Consider the following 25171-nt stretch of genomic DNA (forward strand, 5'->3'; position numbering starts at 1 on the left):
TCTCCTTGCCGCAGTACAGGCACTGCTTGTTGAGAAGCCTCCGTTCTCGCTCCTCTCGCGAGAGCCGAGAGCGTCCGATCTCCATGGGCTCCCCAGCCCCGGAAGTAGCCACGAGCGGAGGAGGCAGCATGGGCAGAGAAGGGGGCGGGGTCGTTCCGGCGTGATAGGTAGTGGGGCGCGTGACAGCTCGCTGGACGCGGTCGGTGCGTCGTACCTGGAGGCGTGCATCCATCCTAAGGGCCAGGGTAATCAGCTCATTAAGGGTGCCGGGATCGTCGCGCACCAACAGGTCCTTGATGGAATCATGTAACCCCTTGTGGAAAAGGCTGAGGAGGGCTCCGTCATTCCAGCCTGTCTCCGTGGCTAGAGTACGGAACTCGACCATGTACTCGGCTACAGAGCGGGAACCCTGGGAGATGGCTAACAAGCGGCCGGTTACATCCTGCCCGTCCTGGGGGTGGTCGAACACGAACCGGAACTCCGCTTTAAACAGGGGGTAATCCGTGGAGTATCTTGAACTGCTCCCGACAGCGGCTATGGCCCATTTGAGCGCTTTGTCAGCGAGTAGAGACATGATAAACGCTACCTTGGCCCCGTCGGAGGAGTACTTGGAAGGCTGGTGCGTAAATACTAATTCGCACTGGGTCAGAAAACCCCGACAACAATCAAAGTCACCATGGAATGGAGCGGGGCTGACTAACCTGGGTTCCCAGTGAGCGACAGGAGGATAGAGCGAAACGGGGTTCACAGGATCGACCGGGGGATTAGTCATCTGCCCAGATATGGAACTCGTGTCAGGGGGTGGTCTGTTGCCAGCGGCGATGAGGTCCAGAGAACGCTGGATGGAGGCGAGAGACCCGGACAGGGCGTCCATCTTCGTCTCGAGACTATTTACAACCCCGACGGTGGCACGGGTGGTATTCTCCAGTACGGCTATCTGACCTTGGACCGTGGGGAAGGCCTTCTGGAGCTCGGCCTGCAGACTGGTAAGTTGCATAGCATGGCTATTTACCTCTCTGCGTAAATCTACGACTAATGGGAGAACCCCAATACCCGGGGAACCACCCTTGTTCTCTGGAGTTCCACCTTGGCTCATTTTGGCTTGGACATACTGTTATGCACACCTTGAAACTGGAAAGCCAAATGTGGTGGAACCCCAGAGAAACAGAGACAGAGGCCAGGAGAATATATAATGATTTATTATGGAAAATATAAACAAAGAAATAGGCCCTACACTAACTAGTGGAAAAACAAACAAAAGGTGTGATGCAGGCGATAGTTATGGGGTGTGTAATTATACTATGTGTGTGTGCGTGTATGAGGTCAGGGGTGTTGTATTATGTGCTGCGATACTACCCTAGTGAGCAAAGTCCGAGATCCTTTTCGGGTCAGGGAGAGTGATCCATGAGAGAGTAGTCCAGAGGGGAGTCCAGGGGTCGAGCCAGGGAGAGAAATCCAAAAGAGAGAAGTCCGAGGGAGTCCATACCGAAAGTTATGTTCAAGCGTTTGATCTCTGTCTGTAGCAGGGTTAAGTAGGCGGCTGTCCAGGTGGTGATTGGGACAGCTGGGCTGAACGGTAATAGCCCACACCTGCTGAAAACAGAGCCAGAGATCCGGCCCACTCAATCCGGCCGGGAGGGGGCGCCAGAACGAGGCTCACGGGGGCGTGTCAGATTCGGAGGCACAACAGTATGCATTGATTTGCCTTTCATGTGATTTCTTGCTAGTGACCAGTGTATTAATGAAACCATACCATATTTAATTTCTTGACCCAAATGTTAACCGTTTTGTGTTTGAATAAGTTTCCATAAGCTCTGTGTTTATTCTTGAGTAAACATTTGAAGGGAATAACAGCTGTAATTTCCCATTTCATTTACTTACCTGGGGGTAGGGGCGCCTCACCTGTTTAGATAGACCTAGGTAAAGTAGGGGGTAGTGTCAGGTCAGTTCGGCACTTACCTCGCACACACTGCACACACTTTTCACGGCCACCTACTAAAGCCCACTTTACCCCGTCTAAGAGGTTGACGTTAACCCAAGCTACTAAACAGGAAACAACTTGCTCACTCACCTGAACATTGAGGCCATAGGTATTGGGTGTGGGGGACCTAGATCCTGTCCCACTCAGTCCTCCCCAGACTAAGTACTTTGTAACCCCTACAAGGCGGCGGTAATAATCCCGACCGTCACACAAACACCGAAAGGAACTGTGTCAGAGCCCTGATCACAGATTTGGCAGTAATAGTACGGAGCGGATATGCAGCAGGGTAACGGGTTGCTTGACACATCACAGTCAATAAATAGATGCTACCCGACTTTGACCGAGGTAATGGACCAACACAATCGATTCTTAAGTGCTCAAACGGCTGACCGACTGCTGGAATCGGACAAAGAGGTGCAGGTTTTAACCCCTGATTAGGTTTGCTGGTAACAGTGGCGGCTGGCCGATAGAGGGCGCTGGGGCGCCGCCCCCACCTTCACTTCCTAGTTCCCCACCTTCACTTCCTAGTTGCGATTTGTAAAAGTTTTTTTTAAAAATAAACATTGTTTATTCACAAAATGCGGCTGATATTCTGTCGGCGCCTATCAGCATTCATTAAAAATCCTCCAATACAATAAACATTTTATCTGTGTGTGAGTAAAATTCACTGTTAAAATACATAGGGGGAGGCGTCGGGGCGCCGGTCAATGCATGTCTATGGCAGGCCGAATACTTTTCGCTTACACGTGAGCTGTAGCAGCGCTCCAATTGGCTGTCTCCTATTTCTAGGCCGGGGCGCAAAAATGTGCGTCCTGAATATCCGGTTGTTAAGTCTGACGTTTTGCAATTTCCGGCTTTTACAAAAAAGGAAACAATGTGGTGGTCTGTAAACTGTGCAGAAATGAAATGGCCTATCACAGGAGTACATCTGCAATGAACGAGCACCTCAAGCGAAAGCATCCTGGAGCTCTTTGTGAAGACAGCCGCAAGATACCACCGTAAGTCAGCGTTGTATTTCTGTTCACTTTTCCGGCCGTGTATGAGTGAAAAATGGATAGCTACTAGCTAATGTTACACAAGCAATGTAGCTCACCACAGTTTGTATGTCTTGTCTTCTGGTGTTAGTAATAATATAAAAAAAATAATCTATTGCCTCTAAAATCACCACGAACAGAACGGCGGAGGTACGGGTAAACGTGCGCGTGCACGCGAAAAAATATTTGTGCACGCGAAAGAGGACCCCCCCGCCACTAATGTGAAAAATCCTGGAGGAAACACTGCTGTGCCCCACCCAAAATGTTTAGCACCAGCCGCCGCTGGTAAGCTGACAGATGTGACAAGTTTTTATGTAGCCCGAACTATGACGTTTCAGGCGAGGCCCCTGTGAAGGAGACCCTGTTACCGGCACCTGCGTCACAACCAGTGGAGGACCGTCCGCCCAAACCCGGCCCCCTGCCAGATCATTACCGAGAATGACATCAACGCCATCCAGCGGCAACTGAGGACAAACACCAATCGCTACTTCTCCCTCCACCAGATCGGAGAAAAGCTGCATTTTGTGCAGAGGAACAGACAGAATTTTCATTCCCATCCCCCTGACTAACTTTGAATTTCCCGTAGCTGAGTCAGCTGAAAATGACAACACTGACCCTCGAACAAAACTGTCAAAAGCCCCCGTATCCCTCAAAATCCTAACAGGGACCTTCTCACCACCGGCCACCAGCGAAACAAACCCGTGTGACATGAACGCAGCATATCCAATACCACCCACTTGATCCCACCCCACTGAGTGGACCATCAACTGAGGAGAAACAACCGGACACGGTGCAGCACAGACAACTGGATTTACCTGCGACCAGTGGTGTAGTCTAGTTTTTTCAAGTGGGTATACTGTGATTTTTCCCTCCCAGCCTCATATTGTTCATTTCGGAACGCCATAAAAATCCGCTCCCTGTCTAACGTTATATATATATATGTATAAATTACATGTTATAAGGCTGATCTGTTCATGATAGTGCTGCATTTTGACATATTTCATGTCGCATCTCCCCCTTTGATGGTGTAGCCTATGACGCTATAGTCAGTCCCAATGGTCCAAAATGCAAGTGCTTCGTAACACAGACGGGGTGAATTTTATGAATGAAAGTGAAAGTTCTGTCACAAAACGCTGTTACGTATCCTCACACATTTTTAAGTTGGTATATGGAAATCCTTGGCCTTTCCTAGTGGGTATACGGCGTAGTCCTGCGTATCACCTAGACTACACCACTGGTTACAAGCATGTTTTGTAAATATTCATCCCTTTTGTGGCCAATCTTAATCTAAAAGGGTTAGGGTTAGGGTAATCACTGATTACCCCATTGTAACAATTTTAAATAATTACAAAATATCTTTTAATGAATACATTTGAAAATGAAGGATTCAATAGTAGTCCAATGTGTTATTTGCATACACATACACTCACTGGCCACTTCATTAGGCACACCTTGGGGTTGGACCCCCTCTTTTGCCTTCAGAACTGCCTTAATTCTTCGTGGTATAGATTCAACAAGGTGCTGGAAACATTCCTCAGAGATTTTGGTCCATATTGACACTATAATATCACACAACAGCCCGTCTGGCACCAACAACCAATGCGAGGTTCAAAGTCACTTAAATCACCTTTATTTCCCATTCTGATGCTTGGTTTGAACTTCAGCAGATCGTCTTGACCATGTCTACATGCCTAAATGCATTGAGTTGCTGCCACATGATTGGCTGATTAGATATTTGCGTTAACAAGCAGTTGAAAAGGTGTACCTAATGAAGTGGCCGGTGAGAGTATAATAAATTATTATTAATATTTATTGCTTTTTCAAAATCTTTGGATTTGGACAAGTAACTTGAGCTCTCGGACAAGTACAAGATAAGTTCACTTGTCCGAAGGACAAGTACCTGAAAAAGCTTAATGTCAAGCCCTGTATTATATTATAATATAATTATATATTAACTCATATATATAATAACTAATATTATTAATAATAGTAAATAATATAAATAAAAACAAAAGGTGAGCTGGCTGTCCTCACTGGCTACTTGGAGCACTTTGAGCTGCAACGTTTGCAGGAAAAGTGCTATACAAATAAAAAGTTGTTATTATTCTTTTTATTATTATTACTGTCAGTCTCGGGGTAACTGCCAACTGAAGTATAAGAATATATACAATAACAATGCTACAATAAATTGGTCTACATGGAGAACAAGGGGAATAGAAACTATAAACGACTTAGTAGGAGGGGATACCATTATTCCATGGCACGACTTCCAAAGTAAATATAAGTTGGCCAACGCTGAATATTTCAGATACATGCAGCTAAGAAGCTACATAAATCTAAATTTTAATTTAAAATCATTTGGGCAGCAGAGTACAATTGAGGATGTCATATTTGATGGAGAAATTGATAAGAATTTGATAGGTAAAATGTATAGAACTCTACAGAAGACCTATGTAGCTGAAAAACTGTTAGAAAGTAGGATTGAGATGTGGAATCGAGAACTAGGAAGAACAGATATAGGTTTAAAATGGAAAGAGTGTTGGAATACTACAAATGACATGACAGTTAATGAAAATCTACATTGAATCCAATATAAAATAATGTATAGAGTCTACCACACGCAAGATAAAATCCATAAGTATTATAGTAATGTATCAGATAACTGTTTAAAGTGTGGAAAAAAAGACTCACTAATACACGCATTCTGGGAGTGTCCCAGAGTACAGAAAACCTGGGTTGACATAGAACATTGGCTCTCAGGGGTACAGAAGGAAAGATTCAAATTTGATCCTTCAATCTGTCTTTTCTAGGATGTAGCCACAGTAAGATACCCTAGGGGGTGGATAATTATGTACTCATCAATTATATTTAAAAAAAACTAATACTTGGAAGTTGGAAATCAAGTAAACCTCCAACACTACAACAATGGAAAAACGAAATTCTTTATTATACCAATATAGAGAAGAATTTAGCCATAGACAATAATAAGAAAGATCAGTTTGAAAAGATATGGGGAGAGATAGTGAAGGCCTTAGCTAAGACGTAAAGATAGTGCAAGAAACATAGTACTAAGAGATTAATTAGATTATGCATTAGAAATATTAGTTAGATAAGTATAGGGGGTAAACTGGGATAAACTTTAGACGGTTTTAAAAAAGTGGGGCTTTGGGATGTTAGGATGTGTTGTGATGTTTGTCAAGGTGTGATGTGTTGTGATGTTTGTCAAGTTGTGATGTGTTGTGATGTATATCAAGGTGTGATGTGTGGTGATGTATGTCAAGTTGTGATGTGTTGTGATGTATGTCAAGTTGTGATGTGTTGTGATGTATGTCAAGCTGTGATGTGTGGTGATGTATGTCAAGCTGTGATGCGTTGTGATGTATGTCAAGTTGAGATGTGTTGTGAGGTTTGTCAAGCTGTGATGTATTGTGATGTTTGTCAAGTAATGGGTGCGTATACATGTTGTGGTGTATTTAGGTTAGGATGTGGTGTGTATAATGTTTTGTGTAAAAATAAAATCTTACCAAAAAAAAGAATATATACAATAATCAACTATTCACAATAAACATATTCATTGTTCTTACAATATATCTTATTGTAATGTTACTTAATCTAATTCCCATATTCCCAAATCACAATACACAAATCTCCTTTTATATCATTACTACTGATTCTCCTTTCTCAAACCATAAATCTCTGGCTGCATTCTTAAATTCTCTACGAGAGCGCCGGAGCGCACGCTGGGTTCAACGTCATAAAGGCGGGTTCGAGTTATGTGGGCTTCAATGGGAGCTGATCGATCAGGTGTGTGGACACGCCCCACACGAAAGGAGACGCAACGTCATCTGCCTCTGCAACAGAAACAGCATTATTATTACAACATCATACAATAACCTTTCCTTGTTCCACACCCTGCTGGGCATGCTTTGAAAATTAAATGGTTGCCCGAATTAGGTACAGCTCCCCAATGCATTCAGTTGTGCATAGAAATGATCAGTATGTCACTTAATTAGCACGGCATCTGTACATCTGAAATTTGCATTGGCTCAAGTGTGCATCAACTTCACACTGGGATATTTAGTCACTCACATTTAAAGTCATAAAAGCATCTTTGGGCTTGAATTAATCACAGGCCCAGCTCACTAGAGAAAAGTGTCTTGTGTTGCCTGTCTGCTTTTTGTGCTTGCTGTTGTGTTCCATTGTTGATGTCCGTTGGTGCTTTTGTTGTATTGTTTGTGTTGCATGCATGTGTTTAATGCTTATTGTGCTTTGTTTTTAACATGTTTTATCTTTCAGCCCCCCTCCCCTTTCCCCTTATTGCAGGCCGGCATTGTAAATAAGAATTTTGTTCTTAATTGTCTCGCCTCGTAAAATAAAGGTAAAATAAAAAATAAAAAGATCTATCACACTTTCAAAATATCAAGTTATCTATCTATCTATCTATTTATCGATCACACTTTCACAATATCAAATTATCTATCTATCAGTCAAAGTATCTATCTATCTATCTCGTAAAAAGTGGGAACTAATATTTCCTAAAAGACACTTGACGGAACTGTCGTTCGGGATGTAGTTTCCATCTGTGAGACATTTTTGACGCACGTATTACCTAAACCAGCCTGTAAACCTGCTCGCTACCAGGTTTGCTCAGAAGGATTGCAGCGAATTATTTGAGCCACATTGATGGAAGCTGAAATTAGCGCCCGGATCTGATTTAAACCTGGATCAGAGTTAATCACCCTACGTGGAATACCCCCCCAGGTGTGTTTTACCTATTTACCTTACCCCTATGGTGTACAAAATAACAAGACAATATTTATGTTTCAAATGTTTTTTATTGCAGCAAAACATCTTATACATACAGTATATTGTTGTGTCAATGCTAATTTTCATTTATATGAACGAGTTATAAAATTACACACGTATTTTCACATATAACAGATAATACAAAAAAATATAGGATTGCACCTTGAGATATGGAACAGTATCAAAAAAACTAAAAGAGAAAGGAACCTGTGTTTTATTCTCGTGCTGGTTTACTCTACTGGGGAGAGGAGAACCTGCCGAGGAAGAGGATGGACTTGGTCTTGTTGTGTCTGATGAAGAAGAGGAAGGGGTGGTCTGTGGTGAAGTGTTCCTCTCGGGGCATACAGTAGCTATCCACCATCGTTCCGGTGGCGGCGGCAGCCTCTGTCCCCTCCTCAGTCAACTCCACAAAGGCCTTATGGCTTCAATGGGAGCTGATCGGTCAGGTGTGTGGACACGCCCCACACGAAAGGAGACGCAACGTCATCTGCCTCTGCAACAACAGAAACAGCATTATTATTACAACATCATACAATAACCTTTCCTTGTTCCACACCCTGCTGGGCATGCTTTGAAAATTAAATGGTTGCCCGAATTAGGTACAGCTCCCCAATGCATTCAGTTATGCATAGAAATGATCAGAATGTCACTTAATTAGCACGGCATCTGTACATCTGAAATTTGCATTGGCTCAAGTGTGCATCAACTTCACACTGGGATATTTAGTCACTCACATTTAAAGTCATAAAAGCATCTTTGGGCTTGAATTAATCACAGGCCCAGCTCACTAGAGTACCGACCTGCATCCCAGTCCTCCTCACATTTGGTGTTTGGTATACAGGTGCTGACAGGGACGTGCCACTTGCTCTTCACCTCAGCACTGTCCACTGTTAACCAAAGAACCTGGTTAGACTCACTACAAGGAGCAAATGGGTTTTATTGACAAAGATAGTATCATTGAAGATACAACAACATTTAAATCTTACGGTCTTCGCTATCTTCAGATCTCCTGTCCTCACAGTTCTGGATGTGGTGTGATAGCTCACGTTTGGGCACCAGGTGGCGGGCATTGAAAGGGCAGGTTTTCAATGTCTTGGCCAGTTCTGGGTTATTCTAAAAAGACGAAAAAGATGCTTTACGAAAAAGAGCATATTTGAGAACATCTCATTTGAGATTTCAATGTCTGCAACGGCAGACTACTCAGTAGTTATTCCAACAGTTATTCCACGACAAGCACTACAGTTCTTACCTTACGGCACTTGATCAGATGGTATGGGAAGCGGCTGCCACGGATCTGGTGGTTCTTGTCATATGGACACTGAAGGACTTTGTTTGGGTCACTGGCATCTTTCACTTCTATGAGCAATGGTAAGAGAAATGTGAATGAGAAATCAACATCACTCAATTCAAACGTTGGGTAAAGTGTGGTTCTTTTTAAATATACAGTACATATAGTATATAAGATAGGAATATGTGAAAAAGATAGGAAGGACATCCTAAGAAAATCTTTGTCTTTTTCAATATTTTAACATATGGACATTTGATTTTAATTTTAACAATATTGAGAGATGGTGGCAATATAACTAAACAAATAAAACTTGAAACATCTTCAGTCTTAAAATTCAGATAGGCTATAGTTTTATGTAATAAAAATGAATAGTTTAAAAGATATCACATCATGTGTGTTCCATTTCTGCATAGCAGTGACACCTTGTTAGTTCTAGATTCTATTGATATAAATTCCAGTAATTAGCATGTAAAGAGGTAAACCTTGATCACTTTTGAACCATGATTTTCTCATGCAATTCTCTATGTGATGGACATATTTATTTTAATCTAAAGTGAAAGCAAAATGATTTGTGTGGACACCCTACATAGGGTGTCCTAACTTTTTCCTCAGTAGGAATTGGCATCTTTGTTCATATTTTGTTATACATGATAAGTTACATTTTCATTGTTTCATTGTTTTTGTTTAAATTACATCACCTTTATCTATAGATATTGTTTAAAAGATCAAATATTGATGTAGTGTCCTAATTTTTTCACACTGTAAGATCTTAAGGACTTTCAAGAGATGAGTGCAGGAATATTTCACAATGGTTTCTTAAAGCTCGTGTTTAGCCTACCAGTGTCTTCAAAGCGTTGCAGCTCCCCAATTGTAGCAGTGGTCTTCGTGGGAGTGCACGTTGACCCCAATGAGAAGGCCATGCTGTTAGCCAAAATGAAATGAGCAGAAATTAGTGATGAATTCGTTAGCTGAAAAAAGAAAAAAGACATCAAATGAAAGAGCTATGCTAGTAAGCAATCTCTGGCTGCATTCGTAAATTCTCTACGAGAGTGCCGGAGCGCACGCTGTGTTCAACGTCATAAAGGGACCAAGTAGTTTGATTGGACAAGAGGCATTCCACGAGTGCTGATCAGATTCCAGAGCGAATTTACGAACGCACATCCCAGGCAGTTGCCAGGGAGTCGTCAGCCAATGAGGGGGCTCTTCATGAGTGCTTCGCCAACCAATCAGGTAGCGGTATTACCCTACCTTCCCCATACCATCCTAGGTTCCGCAAATTCGCCCACCGGGCTAGCTAATAGACTTTACCATATATAGTTCAACCAACTTAATAAAAAAACACGTAACATATTAATAAACAACACATAATCGGAAACAGGTATACATTTGTACCCATGGAGTCAAGCCACATTTACATTTGACTCCAAATCATGAAAATATTATTGCCACAAAACCCACTCGGTTTTCACTCCTAGCTAGCATACGAACGATTAGCCTAGCGTAGCAAGCGAACTCTACAAGCCAACTCCAATCAATCATTCAAAATACCTTTAACACCATCTACATATTCGGGTTAGCTGGTATATGCCTAGTCTAACTGCAGAGGTGTTTGTTGACATGTCACTAACCTGAAAGATAGAGATGACGTTTTTAAAAGGATATTAAAGGTGAGCTGTCTGTCGTCAGGGCTGCTGAGTCTGAGGTAAACTGTAACTGCCAACCGCAGCTCGAGCCCACAAGTGACCCTCCACCTAGGGTTGCCAGATGGGATTGACAATTCCCAGCCTAACCACAGTCTAAAAACCGCTAAATCCACCAAAACAACCAGCCCATCTGGCAACCCTGCCTCCACCTGCCTGCCTGCCAGTCATAAGGAGTAAACAGTTATACATTGAAGGGTGATCTGTTATACAATACAAACGAGCAGGTCGTCACCTTTAAAATAATGGCTTGAGTCATATTTTCAAGTTATGCTAATATTATTTTATTTAGGGTACTTAAAATATATTAATAATATAATTTATATTAATGAATAATATATATTATTATTATTATATTATTCCAGAATAAACTGAACCAAATCTAGAATATAATTTATGATATTTAGGCAAAAACATGCTTTTCAATGTCATTATTTTAATGTGACAAGGTGTTTAAAAAAACTAGGTTTTAGAAGAAGGTGATAGGAAAAGCTTTTACATTTTCGGCGTTTAGCAGACGCCTTCTTCCAAAGCGACTTACAATCAATACATTTGACTAAGCAAGTGAATCATCAATTCACCAGTCGTAGCAGGAAGAGTAATCTAGCTCAGGCCCAGGGCCATTGGCAGTCGTCGTGATAGTACAACAGTACAAAGGGGGAAGTAGAAGTCTTAGGAGACACAGTGTAGGGGGAAGCAGGTGTCTCAGGAGACACAGTGCTGGGGGGTAGTAGATGTCTCAAAGTAGTAGTATGTCTTGGCAAGCACCAGGGTCTTGAATCTGATGTGAGCTGCTATCGGGGGCCAGTGCAGGGTGCGAAGGAGGGGGGTAACATGAGAAAACTGAGCTGCCTGCAGCTAAACATGATTTCAACAGATGGGTGTTGTAGTTCCAGTCTAGGTCGTCAGACTGGCAGTTTGTGAATGAATGTTCAGTGTAGTAAATGTGTTAACAGTGTGTGTGTGTGTGTGTGTGTGTGTGTGTGTGTGCCTGTGTGTGCGTGTGCGGAGGACGGGGTCTGATCTGATAAATGACATCAATTTGTAAAAAAAAAAAAAAAAACACAGTCTCAGCGTCAAAGGATATGGTCTTCTCCCACGTCGACCAGTCTGTAGCCACTTCGAGATGTGAATGATCAATTCAAATAATCTGTCCTCTTCTGTGTAGCGAGCATCTGAATCAATAGCTCCAGTCAGCCCGTGTCGTTGGAATCAGAACGTTGTTTGTTGTAGCGGGAATATCAAAATGTTACCCGGATACAGCAATGCTATTATTTTCTGATTGGCTGTTCGGTAGCTATATTTTTTTATTCGATTAGCTGGTGCGTGGCCTTCTGAACTCTAGGGGAACCAGAGGGAACTCATTTGATTCTCTACCTGTTCTATTTTAAACAAATAGCGGCGCAACTTGGTGGGCGCCCCTGGTAATTTCTCTGCGTGAGAAATACAAGGTGTGGCGTGTGAGCGTGTGAACGGATTGAAATGCCTGTGTCTCACGCCCAATGCGTGAGACTTGAGCCCTGGGTCTAGCTAGCCTTTGACAGGGTGTGGCGTGTCTCTGTGGAGCCAGTGGTGTAGTCTAGTTTTTTCAAGTGGGTATACTGTGAGTTCAAGTGGGTATCCTGCGAGTCTTCTGGAGAAGGGGGAGGATACCTGAACAATGGAGAGTGGCTGAAGGGGTTTGGATCCCGAAGGAGGAAAACTCCACTCAGCTAGACCAGTTCTGCATCATCTCCCTGCTGTGTGTTGAGGCAAAGGTTTTCTTCAGCACTGTTTTCAGACGGCTGTGTACCTACCTGGCAAAGAACACCTACATCGATACATCCGTCCAGAAGGGCGGTGTGTCAGGAATGCCAGGTTGTCTGGAGCATACCGGCGTGGTGACACAGCTCATTCGGGAGGCCCGAGAGAACAAAGGCAACCTGTCAGTGTTGTGGCTTGACCTGGCAAATGCATTCGGCTCCATTCCACACAAGCTGGTTCAGTTCACCTTGACGAAGCATCATGTCCCCAGCAGGTGTAGAGACCTCATCGCTGATTACTACAGCAACTTCAGGATGAGGGTCTCTTCAGGAGCAATAACATCCAGTTGGCACAAGGTGGAGATCGGTATCATCACAGGGTGCACTATCTCTGTGACACTGTTCTCCCTAGCCATGAACATGCTCACCAAGTCTGCTGAGCCAGAGTGCAGAGGGCCCCGAACGAATTCCGGACAACGGCAACCACCCATCAGGGCATTCATGGATGACCTCAGTCACGACAGAATCAGTCCCAGGCTGCCGGTGGATTCTGAAGGGACTCGAAAAGCTAGTGGAGTGGGCCCGGATGCGTTTTAAACCCGCCAAATCAAGATCGATGGTGCTGAGGAAAGGGAAAGTGGAGGACAAGTTCCGGTTTACCATCACAGGCACAGCCATCCCAACTATCACAGAGAAGCCAGTCAAGAGCTTGGGCAAGGTTTTTGACTGCTCTCTGAGACACAATATCCATCCAGTCGACCTGCACTGAGTTGGATGGCTGGCTGAAATCCGTGGACAAGTCAGGCCTACCCGGGAAGTTTAAAGCCTGGGTTTACCAACATGGCATTCTTCCCAGAATCCTGTGGCCCCTCCTTGTCTATGCGGTCCCTATCTCAACAGTGGAGACCTTAGAGAGGAGGGTCAGCAACCACCTCCGGAGATGGCTTGGATTACCAAGGAGTTTGAGCAGCACCGCACTCTATGGGAACACCAACAAACTGCAACTGCCCTTCAAATCCAGAGAAGTGGTTCAGTACAGGGACTCAAGTGATCCGAAGGTGGCTAATGCAGGGATCCAAGTGAGGACTGGCAGGAAGTGGAGGGCAGAGGAAGCTGTTCAAGAGGCAGAGGCGAGGCTGCGTCACAGGAGCTTGGTGGGAGTGGTCACACGAGGTCGAGCTGGGCTTGGATCCTTTCCAACTCCCCAAATGAACACCAGGGGGAAGGAAAAGCGCCGCCTTGTTCAGGAGGAGGTGAGAGCAGCAGTGGAGGAGACAAGAACCTGCAAGGCAGTGGGAATGAAGCAACAGGGAGCTTGGACGAGATGGGAGAATGCAATTGAGAGGAAGGTGACCTGGGCTGAGCTTTGGAAAGCCGAGCCTCACCGCATCAAATTCCTCATCCAGGCAGTCTATGATGTGCTTCCAAGCCCGTCAAATCTGCACACATGGGGCATAGCAGAGACACCAGCATGCCAACTGTGTTCCAAGCGAGGAACCCTGGAACACATCCTCAGCTGCTGTACAAGGGCCCTTGGAGATGGACGGTACAGGTGGAGGCATGACCAAGTCCTGAAGACCATTGCTGAAGCCATCAGCGCAGGACTTGTGTGGGCAAAGCAGTTCCGACCCTCCAAGAAAACCATCGCCTTTGTCAGAGCTGGGGAGCAGCCAACCCCTGCCAGGAAAACATCTGCAGGCATCTTGACCTCTGCAAGAGACTGGCAGCTGTTGGTTGACCTTGAACATCAGCTGAAGTTCCCCAGCCACATTGTAGTCACCACCCTGCGACCAGACATTGTTCTCTTGTCTGAGTCCACCAGGCAAGCAGTGCTGCTGGAACTGACAGTCCCGTGGGAAGACCGCTTGGAAGAAGCCTTTGAGAGGAAGCTCTCCAAGTACGCGGGACTGGTCAGTGACTGCCAGCAAGCTGGTTGGAGAGCAAGGTGTTTCCCAGTAGAGGTTGGTTGCAGAGGATTTGCAGCCCGTTCCTTGGCCAGAGCCTTCAGCAGTTTGGGCATCGATGGAGAGAGAAAGAGGAGAGCCATCCGCAGTACCACCAATGCGGCAGAGAGAGCCTCTAGATGGCTGTGGCTCAAAAGAGGAGAGCCATGGAGTCATGGTAGCTAGTTAGCCATCTGGACACAAGCTGGGGTCTGATCAGCCCCGGCTGGGTCACCTGGAGGAGGGTGTATGATGTTGAAAGACCCGAAACGCCCGATGATTCCAGGAACATCACTGAAGATGTGTCCAGAGGCATCAGTAGATGTATGTACACAGTGATTTTTCCCTCCCAGCCTCATATTGTTCATTTCGGAACGCCATAAAAATCTGCTCCCTGTCTAACGTTATATATATATACCGGTATATAAATTACATGTTATAAGGCTGATCTGTTCAAGATAGTGCTGCATTTTGACATATTTCATGTCGCATCTCCCCCCTTTGATGGTGTAGCCTATGACGCTATAGTCAGTCCCAATCGTCCAAAATTCAAGTGCTTCGTAACACAGACGGGGTACATTTTATAAATGAAAGTGTGACAGTTTTGTCACAAAACGCCGTTACGTATCCTCGCGCATTTTTAAGTGGGTATACGCAAATCCTTGGCCTTTCCTAGTGGGTATACGGCGTAGTCCTGCGTATCACGTAGACTACACCACTGCCTGCGACCCACTTGACTTAGGCCTTGATGTCAGCATTGGACACTCGTCTTTCAAATGACCCGTGCACTGGCAATAATGGCAGGTAGTACTACTGCGGTCCCTTCTCCCGGACGCAGGCTCTGAAGCCGGCCTAAAAAAATTCGAACGCCCAGGAAAACTGTTATAGCCCCCCTCCGTATCAGTACGCCGCTCCGCAAATCTGCTCCTATGCATTAAAACAAACTCATCAGCCAAAACTGCCGCCTCATAAGGCGTTTTAACCTTGCGCTCATTCACATACGTAGCAATATAGGTAGGCAAAGCATTTCTCAACTGTTCCAGAATCACCAGATTACATAGCTCATCAAACGTCCCCACGCCCGACGCAACACACCAACGACCAAAATGAGACACTAAATCACGCGCAAACTCTGAATAGGTTTGACTATCAGTTTTCCGCCACTCCCTGAACCGTTGACGGTATGCCTCCGGGACTAATTCATACGCCTTCAACACTGCAGTTTTTACTTTATCATAATCACTAGCGTCCGCAGGATTTAGAGAGGAATATGCCCCCTGTGCCTTCCCCGTAAAAACACATTGAAGCATTAAAGTGCACTCTGTGTCAGGCCACGCCCGCACATCTGCAACCCGCTCAAACAAATAGAAAAAGGTATCGAGATCCCTCTCATCAAATGTTGGCAGCAACCTTAAATTACTGACAATGTCAAAAGTAGAACCCCCCCCCCCACGACCGGAGAGATCAGACAATTTACCTTCCCTAACCAAATCTAGTCTACACCGTTCCACATCCAACTTATCCTTCTCCAACAGAAGCTTAATTTTTTCCAGTTCCAATTTGAGTTCTGCGTCCTTCTGCTGCTTCCACTCCTCATGACGAAACTGCATGGCCAACAACTCTTTACGCTGCTCAAAATCCAAACCCGCCGAATCAACCTTGTCCTCCATCCCAAGGACACCAGTCGCCACTAGTTTTTCTCTCAAATTGGATTTAAGTGCATCTAATTTTACCCGTTTATCACCTACTTCAACCTTATAATGCTCAGCTATCTGTAACAGCTGTTCTTTCGAACACAGACCAAGAAGGTGATCAGAAGGAGAACCAAAAAACTCCTCAACAGAAGCCATCCTGACAACACGACCAGACAGGCTGACCAGCTAAACAAACCAAAGGCCACAAAAACAACGCCAAGCACCTAGAACTCAACTGCTGACCTTACCGTTGTGCAATAGGATAACCTCACCAGACCAGGAGAACACCAAAATAAATTCAAAATCTTCATGCAGCTTGGCGATGGGCTTTTTAAACACTGCTCCAGCGTCCAAAATCAGACCACTGAAGCCCTTTACACAGAGTGCTGTCCTCTGCACAGAACAGCAGGAAGGCCCTCAGCTATGCTGATCACCCCCCCGTGCTCTGGGTGTGTCCCCTGGACCCCCCGTGGGTCTTTGTTGCCGCCCTGCACAAAAACAACAAACTAAAACAACAAACTAACAAAAAACAAAACCATGGGAAATAACTCCGAAACACAAGGTCATCCCACCCCGCATGCACAACTGTAAGTCAACCACTAAACTCCAGGTTACTCACCACGAGCCACACTACAAACCTGGGACCAATGCTCTCTCCTCAATCCACCACAAACCAACAACCTTTAACAAAAAAACGTGTGAATCTCCCCAAACATGCCGAAATACAGCACACAGACAGAATACAGACCCACTACTGAGCCATACTCAACAAGATCTCATAAAGACGAGCCCCCATGTAACAGCCCAGGCTCAAGGCACTGTACACAAAATAAGGGGAGACCACACAGCTTTAAAGGGGCTTACCTTAAATAAACAATCAATCTCAATCAAATCAGAACAAAAGTATTTATTTAATTAACTAACTTAAAGTACTTAAAATAACAATAGATATGTTAGTCAGTATCATCAGTAGTGAATGCAGTGTATGGATGAGTGGAAGGTGTAGTGTAGATGTTGGGTGTGTTAAAGTAAAAGTAACGCTAAAGCGAGCCTAAGCTCAAAACAAACAAACCTGGTGGAAGGAGGAGAAGAGGGAGAAACAAGGTGAGCAGCCAGTTTAAGTAGGCCACTCACCAGGTGCCTCTGATCACCTAATCCGCCAGGGGGGGGGTGGTTAGTATTAGGAAGGTCACCCATCATAAACTAAAATCAGAGCCATGCTCAGAAGAAAAGTGGATTAGAGAGAGAGAGAGAGAGAGAGAGAGAGAGAGAGAGAGAGAGAGAGAGAGAGAGAGAGAGAGAGAGACAGACAGACAGACAGACAGATGGAGAGAGGAGAGAGAGCTTTTCTATTTCACGTCATTCTCCCTTGATAAATAATATCTACAAATAGACAGACAGACAGACAGACAGACAGACAGACAGACAGGCAGACAGACAGGCAGACAGACTGACAGGCAGACAGACTGACAGATGGACAGACAGACGGACAGACAGGCAGGCAGGCTGACAGACAGATGGATAGATGGACAGACAGACAGACAGACAGAGATGGATAGATGGACAGACAGACAGACAGACAGGCAGACAGACAGACGGACAGACAGGCAGGCTGACAGACAGATAGATGGACAGACAGACAGACAGATGGATAGATGGACAGACAGACAGATGGACAGACGGACAGATGGACAGACGGGCAGATGGACAGACAGACAGACAGATGGACAGATGGATAGATGGACAGACAGACAGACAGGCAGACAGACAGACAGACAGACAGGCAGACAGACAGATGGATAGATGGATAGATGGACAGACAGACAGACAGGCAGATAGACGGACAGACAGACAGATGGATAGATGGATAGATGGGTTAGCCTTTACTCAATATGTTCTTGCATCTGCCCACAGATGCACCTTAACCCTCCTCAGTGTCAGTAGAGGGGTGATGCTGTGATCATTTTAATTTAATTTAGCCATTTAGCAGACGCTTTTATCCAAAGCGACTTACAATTACGAATTACAGGGACATTCCCCCTGGAGTAACTGAGGGCTAAGTGCCTTACCCAAGGGCACACTAGTAGTGGTGTGGCTTCAGGCGGGATTTGAACTCACAACCGTGCGATCACAAGTCCAACTCACTATCCACTAGACCACCACTACCCCTGTGATCTAATGCTGCTCTGCTGCCCTCTAGTGGCCGTAGAGATGTGTCACACTTTCCATGTTGAACATTGTTCGAAGCTGCAGTAAGGCTGTTTCTCCTGGTCAGAAGGTGTATTACTCAGGCTGTTACATAAAGCTCACCTATGAGTGACTAAAGTAAGACTGACTTAGATAGCCTGTGTCACGCAATGCATTCTAGGTAAAATAAGACACTTTTTTTATTTTTTATTTTACCTATATAAGAAAAGAGAAACATGGCGGCCGAAACAGCTCCACTTAGCGGCAGAAGATAATGAGAGATCAACTACATTTTCTTTTGCTGAAAACGTATGTAGCCTATAGGCTATTGGAGGAATATAATGTGGAGAAATGTATACTGCTTAGCAGTTTTAACCTGTTTCCATAGTTTACCGCGCTGGAGTTACAGTGTTAGCTAGCTACTAGCGGCTAGGGCTAGTAACTAGCCCCATAACTGACGCCTAGATTGAACTGTGGGGCTAGCTAGCTACTTGACAAACAAAACCAAACTGCTCCATAAACCATGGGCTTGCCAGCTACGAGTAACGTTAATCGTAGCTAAATCATACACAATGGATGTGTTTGTGTGCAGGCTCGTCAGTCGTTTTGCATTAAAACACCTTTCCAACTGACACTTAAGGTTGACTCGTTCCCATAGCAACACAGCTCTTCAGTCAAGCTTAGCCGGGGGGGGAAGGTGGCTAACTTTCTAACCTCAAAATAAGTCAGTCTTAATTTTTATGCAACAGGCAGTCTTAATTAGACTGGTCTAACCTTAGAATATAAGACTAGTCAAAGGCCTAGACCAGTCTTAATCTATGTTTATGCAACTGGCCCCTGGTCTTCAAGTTCTATATACTATAACTCTATATACCATAACTATATGTATATACAAAGAGCAACCATAAGTTATATACCAAAGAGCAACAGTGATGATAAAAGTCTCTTTATTATAAAAACAGTCTAAACAGTTTAAAAATACAAAATACAAAAACAATCGTACAACATAACACTGTGGTAAACGTAGTATCATGGATACCTGTGAACACATGAACACATACAGTACAGTACTAAACAACAGCAAATAACAAACAATCAATCAATCAATCAATCAATATAAAAAGTGTAAACATCTTTGCTAAACTAAACTGTGTGGGACAGGAGCGTCTCCAGTCCCCACCAATCACAGACATCTAAAGCCTCCACCAATCACAGTCTCTGGGCTCTATGGCCCCTCCCCTAGGAGAGGCTGCTGGAGGTAGAACAGGCACTCCAGGCGTTACGATGAGCCCGTCCTCCGATTTCTAACTCCAGCAGCCTCCACTGCACTAAGCAGCACACTGGCCTCCGTCTCGTAGCAACAATGGGTCGGACGGCAGGTTAATGGTCCCCTCTGGGCTGTGCTGGCTGGGGGGTGGGAGTCTGGGCGGGGGGCTGGATGGAGGGATGGATGGGGGGATGGGTAGAGGTCTGGGTGGAGGTGTGGACAGGGAGCTGGGTGAGGGGCTGGGCGGAAGAGGTCTGGGTGGCGGTGTGGACAGGGAGCTGGGTGGGGGGCTGGGCGGAAGAGGTCTGGGTGGAGGGAGGGATGGAGGTCTGGGTGGAGGCGGAGGTGGAGGAGGTGCAGTTCCTGAGTCCGTCTCTCAGCTCCGCCAGCTGGCGGGCGTGGCTGCTCAGCGTGCCGTCCACCCGGGCCAGGTGGTACCCCCCCGCGCCGTCTCCCCCCCCCGCCTGCTGCTGCTGCCTCTCCAGCTCCGCCCGGACCCCCTCCAGGTCGTCGGCCAGGCGGGCGAGCCCCCGGCACTGCCCCTCCACGCTGGCCACGCGGCCCCCCACCTCCGTCACCCCCCTCTGGGCCCCCATGGCCGCGCTCCGGCACCCCTGGAGCTCCCCGGCCAGCCGCCTCCTCAGCTCCGTAAGCTCCGCCTTCACCCGGGTCAGCCGGCGCTCGCCCGCCCCCAGCATGGACGCCTGGCGCCCCACCAGCTGGACCACGCCCCTCACCTGCTGGGCCAACCGGCCCTCCCGCTCCAGCCAGGTGGCGTTGGCGTGGCCCACCTCGCGCACCAGGGACACCACCGAGTTCCTCAGGCCCCTCAGCGTGGCGTTGACGGAGCGGATGTTGAACCGGAGCAGCGTGAGCTCCCCCTGGACCTCCACCTCCTCCTCCACCTCCTCCTTCTCCTCCCTCTGGGACAGCCGGACCAGGAGGTTCTGCAGGGTGGCGTTCAGGCTGTTCACACGGTCCGCCTGCGCGTCCAGGAGCACCTTCACCTCCTCCTCCTTCTCCTCCTCCTCCTCCGCTGCCCAGGGAGCGGCGGCTGCGTCTCCCTGGGCGGCCGGCAGAGAGGAGGTGCAGAGGAGCTCCAGGCCGCTCAGACGCTTCTGCAACGGTTCCAGGTCCGTCTGCAGCCGGCGGCGGAGGGCCTCCAGCAGCTCCGTGTCCTGCGGCGCCGGCGGCACAGCGTGGCCCTCCAGCAGGGAGGCGTTCCCCAGCTCCTCCACGGCCGTCAGGAGGCGACCCTCCAGGGCCTTCAGCTTCCTCTCCAGATGGGCCTCCAGGCCCCCTGGGTACCCCTCAGTACCACCCTGGCCCCCCCTTGTGCCCTGGTCCCCTCCGCTCCCGCCTCCGGTCACCCGCACGGTCAGGTTGAGCCGAGCCTCCACGTAGCCGAGGCGGCCCTCCAGCATGCCCTCCACGTGGTCCCTGTGGCCCGTCAGCTCCCCCCTCAGGTGGCCCTGGGACTGGTTGAGCCCGGCCACTGAGCGCTCCAGCAGCAGGACTCTCTCCTCCAGGCCGGTCACCTGTCCGCAGCAGCCCTCTGCGACCGCCAGGCCGCTGATCCGAGCCTGGGCGTTTCCTAGCTCCTTTCTCAGTCCCGCGGCGCTCCCCTCCAGGGTCTGCTCCAGCCACTCCTGCCTCTCCCGCTGCTCCCTGTGGCACTGCCTCCGCACTTCCGCCGCCTTGTCCTCGCAGCGGACCTCTGCGGTCTCCACGCGACTCTCGAAGCCGCCCAGGATCTCCCCGCGGACCCCGGCCAGCCTGGAGTCCACCAGCTTCTCCTCCAGGGTCTTCTGCTTCTGGGGGTCTCCTCCTACGTCCAGGAGGGGGGTCCCTGTCAGGCCTGCCGCCCCCCCCACCCCCGCCACCTTCCTGAGGGCTCCCTCGTGGCCCATCACCGTGCCCCTCAACTCCTCCATCTCGGCGGCCTTGGCCGTCAGCTCCGTCCGGATCTCCTCCACCCTCCTGGTCAGCTCCCCCAGCCCCTGGAACACCTGCCGCCCGTCCAGCCCCCCCAGCCCGCCCTCCTCCCCCTCGGGGTTCCCCCCGGGGATGTCCCCGAAGCCCACGGCCGCGGCCAGGGCGGGGGCCGGCGCGGGGCCGGCGGCAGACAGCAGGGCGGAGAGCATCCTGTTGGCGTCCTCCCGTAGCGAGGCGCGGAGGCCGTCCTCCAGCCCCGCCACGGCGCCGCGCAGCATCTCCAGACCCTGGGACAGACGAGCCACGTCCTCCTCCATGTGGTCCAGCCGCTCAGCGCTCTCACTGTCCAGAGACTGGCCTGGGGAGGGAGGGAGGGAGTGGAGGGAGGGAGGGAGGGAGGTAGTGGAGGGAGGGAGGGAGGGAGTGGAGGGAGGGAGTGGAGGGAGTGGAGGGAGGGAGGGAGTGGAGGGAGGGAGGGAGGGAGGGAGTGGAGGGAGGGAGGGAGTGGAGGAAGGGAGGGAGGGAGTGGAGGGAGGGAGTGGAGGGAGGGAGTGGAGGGAGTGGAGGGAGGGAGTGGAGGGAGGGAGGGAGTGGAGGGAGGGAGGGAGGGAGTGGAGGGAGGGAGGGAGTGGAGGGAGGGAGGGAGGGAGTGGAGGGAGGGAGTGGAGGGAGGGAGGGAGTGGAGGGAGGGAGTGGAGGGAGTGGAGGGAGGGAGGGAGAGAGGGAGATGGTTAACACTAGAACAGCCATGTGAGTAAAAGAAAATGTATATCTTTACACTCGATCCAATTTCAGGACCCTCCTTTCATGACTTGTCCTAGACATGTGCGTTCTACCACCCAGTATCCTTACATTTTCAAAATCACATCAGGATAAGCTAGTATGAAGATATTTTGCAGTTTTTCTGTGTAGGAGGCAGGCTAATTTACAAGACGCGCCAACTAGTGGTCGTTGTGTGTGAGTAGCAGCTTCCTATTGTAAAGACTATGGTAATTTGACCCCAGAGGCGGCTTTTATAGTAGGGGCAATAGGCACGGCTGTTCAGGTGTTAAACCACACAGTGACACTCTGAGGGGAGAACAGAGAGTACCCTGTCTCTCCTTCTAAATGGTAATGGAGCAATATTCATGAGCAAAGAGTTATCAAAGATCAAATATATCACCATCACAACTCATAGACACAGCCATCGTAACTGACTTTAACTTTTTTGTCAATATTTAGTTAGCTAAAACTGGGAAATTAGACAGACAAGAAAATACGTTTTGTTAGGAACATTTAGATTGAATGATGATGATAGATCATCAGAACAACCCTAATCAACTCTTAAACCTTGTTCCAGGCCTTACTTGAAAAAATAGATGTTATCTCAGTGGGACTAACCCATAGTAAAGGTTAAATAACTGTTAGCTTCTAACAGTTAGCTACTGCTGTTAGCTTCTTTTTAAAAAGCTAACAGCAGGAATCGTGACCTTTTAAGGGTGCTGCAATATTCATGTGGTAGCCTACTGTTGTCCTGTCTATGCACAGTAACCATAGTAACCAGCACAGTAACCATAGTAACCAGCCAGCCAACCAGCCTCACCGTCCACAGCATCATCCTGACCACCGGAGGGCGCTGTTTCCTCAGGGACAGACTCCTGCTCTGGGTGCTGCTGCTGGGCTGTGATTGGTCCAGAGGGGTAAGGCTGCTGGTGCTGGGCTGTGATTGGTCCAGAGGGGTAAGACTCGAAGGACGACCCTGGGTGGTGGTCGTCAGTGATTGGCTCAGGTTCCTGGTGGTGGTCGTCAGTGATTGGCTCAGGCTCTTGGTGGTGGTGGTCGTCAGTGATTGGCTCAGGCTCAGAGGGGTAAGACTCCTCCTGGTGGTCAGCGATTGGCTCAGGCTCTTGGTGGTGGTGGCCAGTGATTGGCTGAGAGGGGTAGTGGTGGTAGGAGGAGGAGCCTGGGTACTGGGGGGTCATGGGAGGCAGGAAGTGATGTCTGGGGTAAGACTTCACGTTGCTGGGAGGAGGAGGGGGGGGTCCCTTCGCCCGGCTCCAGTGGGTTCCCTTGACGACCGGCTGACCCTTGAAGGGTGGCATCATCCTGATTGGCTGGTGGTAGGCCTCCATGCAGCCATAGCCGTGGTAACCAGGGCAACAGCGCCACTCCAGGCCGGTCAGGGTCTTGTGGGCCACCTTGTAGTTGGGTTTGTACACCAGACGGTACCTGAGGGCCACAGAACAACACCCATATCTTACTACATTTACTTACTACACAAGCTGATGCAGAAGTGTTAATGCATGCTTTTTTTATTACCCGTTTGGACTATTCTAACGGTCTCCTTTCTGGTCTTCCGAAGAAAGCTATTGGCTAGCTGCAATTAGCCCAAAATGCAGCAGCGAGAGTTTTAACCAAAACAAGCAGAAGAGCTCATTTAACTCCTGTTTTAGAGACTCTACACTGGCGTCCTGTTAAGTTCAGAATAGATTTCAAGATCCTTCTGCTTGTTTATAAAGCTCCATCAGAGGACAGGCATGTTGTAATCACACGTGTTTGATACCGTTCCTCATTCCATTCCTCATTCCAACGATACGCCCGTCCTCCGATTTCTACCTCGAGCAGCCTCCCCTGCTGTATCCCCCCACAATATTGTCTTCTCTAAAGCTTCTGAGTCATTATTGAATGGCAGTACTTGTGATCGGAAGGTTGTGAGTTCAAATCCCGCCTGAAACCACACCACTACTAGTGTGCCCTTGAGTAAGGCACTTAGCCCTCAGTTACTCCAGGGGGAATGTCCCTGTAATTCGTAATTGTAAGTCGCTTTGGATTAAAAGCGTCTGCTAAATGGCAAAATTATTATTATTATTAAATTATTAAAATTATTAATTATAGTAGTGGAGGTGGAACAGTGGAAGCATGAAAAGGGGGTTGTTGTTCTAACAGTTTTATAGATAGTTGTCATGGATATCTTGGTAGTAGCCAATGGCTGTCACTAGCTGGGCTCAATTCCATTCCGGTTGATTCAGGAAGGTCCAATTACAATTTTGAATGTCTTTTAATGAAATGCATATAGGAAATGTAGAATTGAGCCCAACCTTGACCAGCAGCCCAGGCCTGCTACTGCAGTGACAGCAGTGTTCACATTTGTGACACAGTCTGATCATTAGGTCCGCAAGTCGGCAACAAATCGAAATGTTCTGACTTTTCTTTTGAAACACAGAACTAAGTTTCAACGTCGTTGAGAATCACAACACAAACTCGCTAGTCAAGCCAAAATACTGCAACAACGCAGTGGATTGGGTGAGTAATCCCCACTGCTACCTAGTTAACTAGAACACTACTTTACATTGTTAGCAGGCTCACAAAACAAGCTGTGTTAGTTGACTAGCGATGTGTCGTTGGTTTTCAACAACGCGGAAATGTATTCACATTTTTCGAAAGAAAGGTCAGATCATTCAAAGTCTGATCATTCCATCAGATCCCGACATGAGGACCAAAGCATTAGAACGTGGTACAGCGGGGTTCACGATGAGGACTCACAGCAGGGCGGGGCACCTCTGTCCCCAGGGACACTTGTTGTACTGAGCCTTGACGTAGGGGACGGCCCCGTCC

General features: G+C 47.6%; 1 protein-coding gene and 1 long non-coding RNA gene across 2 annotated transcripts in view; both read right to left on the reverse strand.

The window, feature by feature from the left end:
• Positions 1-7988: 7988 nt before the first annotated feature.
• On the reverse strand, positions 7989-9152 carry LOC308153344. The gene is made up of 4 exons (XR_013937363.1): positions 9071-9152; positions 8808-8934; positions 8622-8708; positions 7989-8314 (listed from the first exon to the last, which is right to left on the reverse strand). It is a non-coding gene; the product is annotated as an uncharacterized lncRNA (long non-coding RNA).
• A 10603-nt stretch (positions 9153-19755) lies between these two features.
• emilin3a (elastin microfibril interfacer 3a) overlaps positions 19756-25171 on the reverse strand; it is a gene marked incomplete at both ends in the record, with an annotated part of 6552 nt that continues 1136 nt past the window's right edge. The window contains 3 exon segments of the mRNA XM_080527502.1: positions 19756-21935; positions 23160-23785; positions 25100-25171. Of these exon segments, the coding sequence (XP_080383628.1) occupies positions 19756-21935; positions 23160-23785; positions 25100-25171 (2878 nt within the window).

This window comes from Nansenia antarctica, assembly GCF_963989245.1.
Source record: "Nansenia antarctica genome assembly, chromosome: 3".
Lineage (NCBI taxonomy): Eukaryota > Metazoa > Chordata > Actinopteri > Argentiniformes > Microstomatidae > Nansenia > Nansenia antarctica.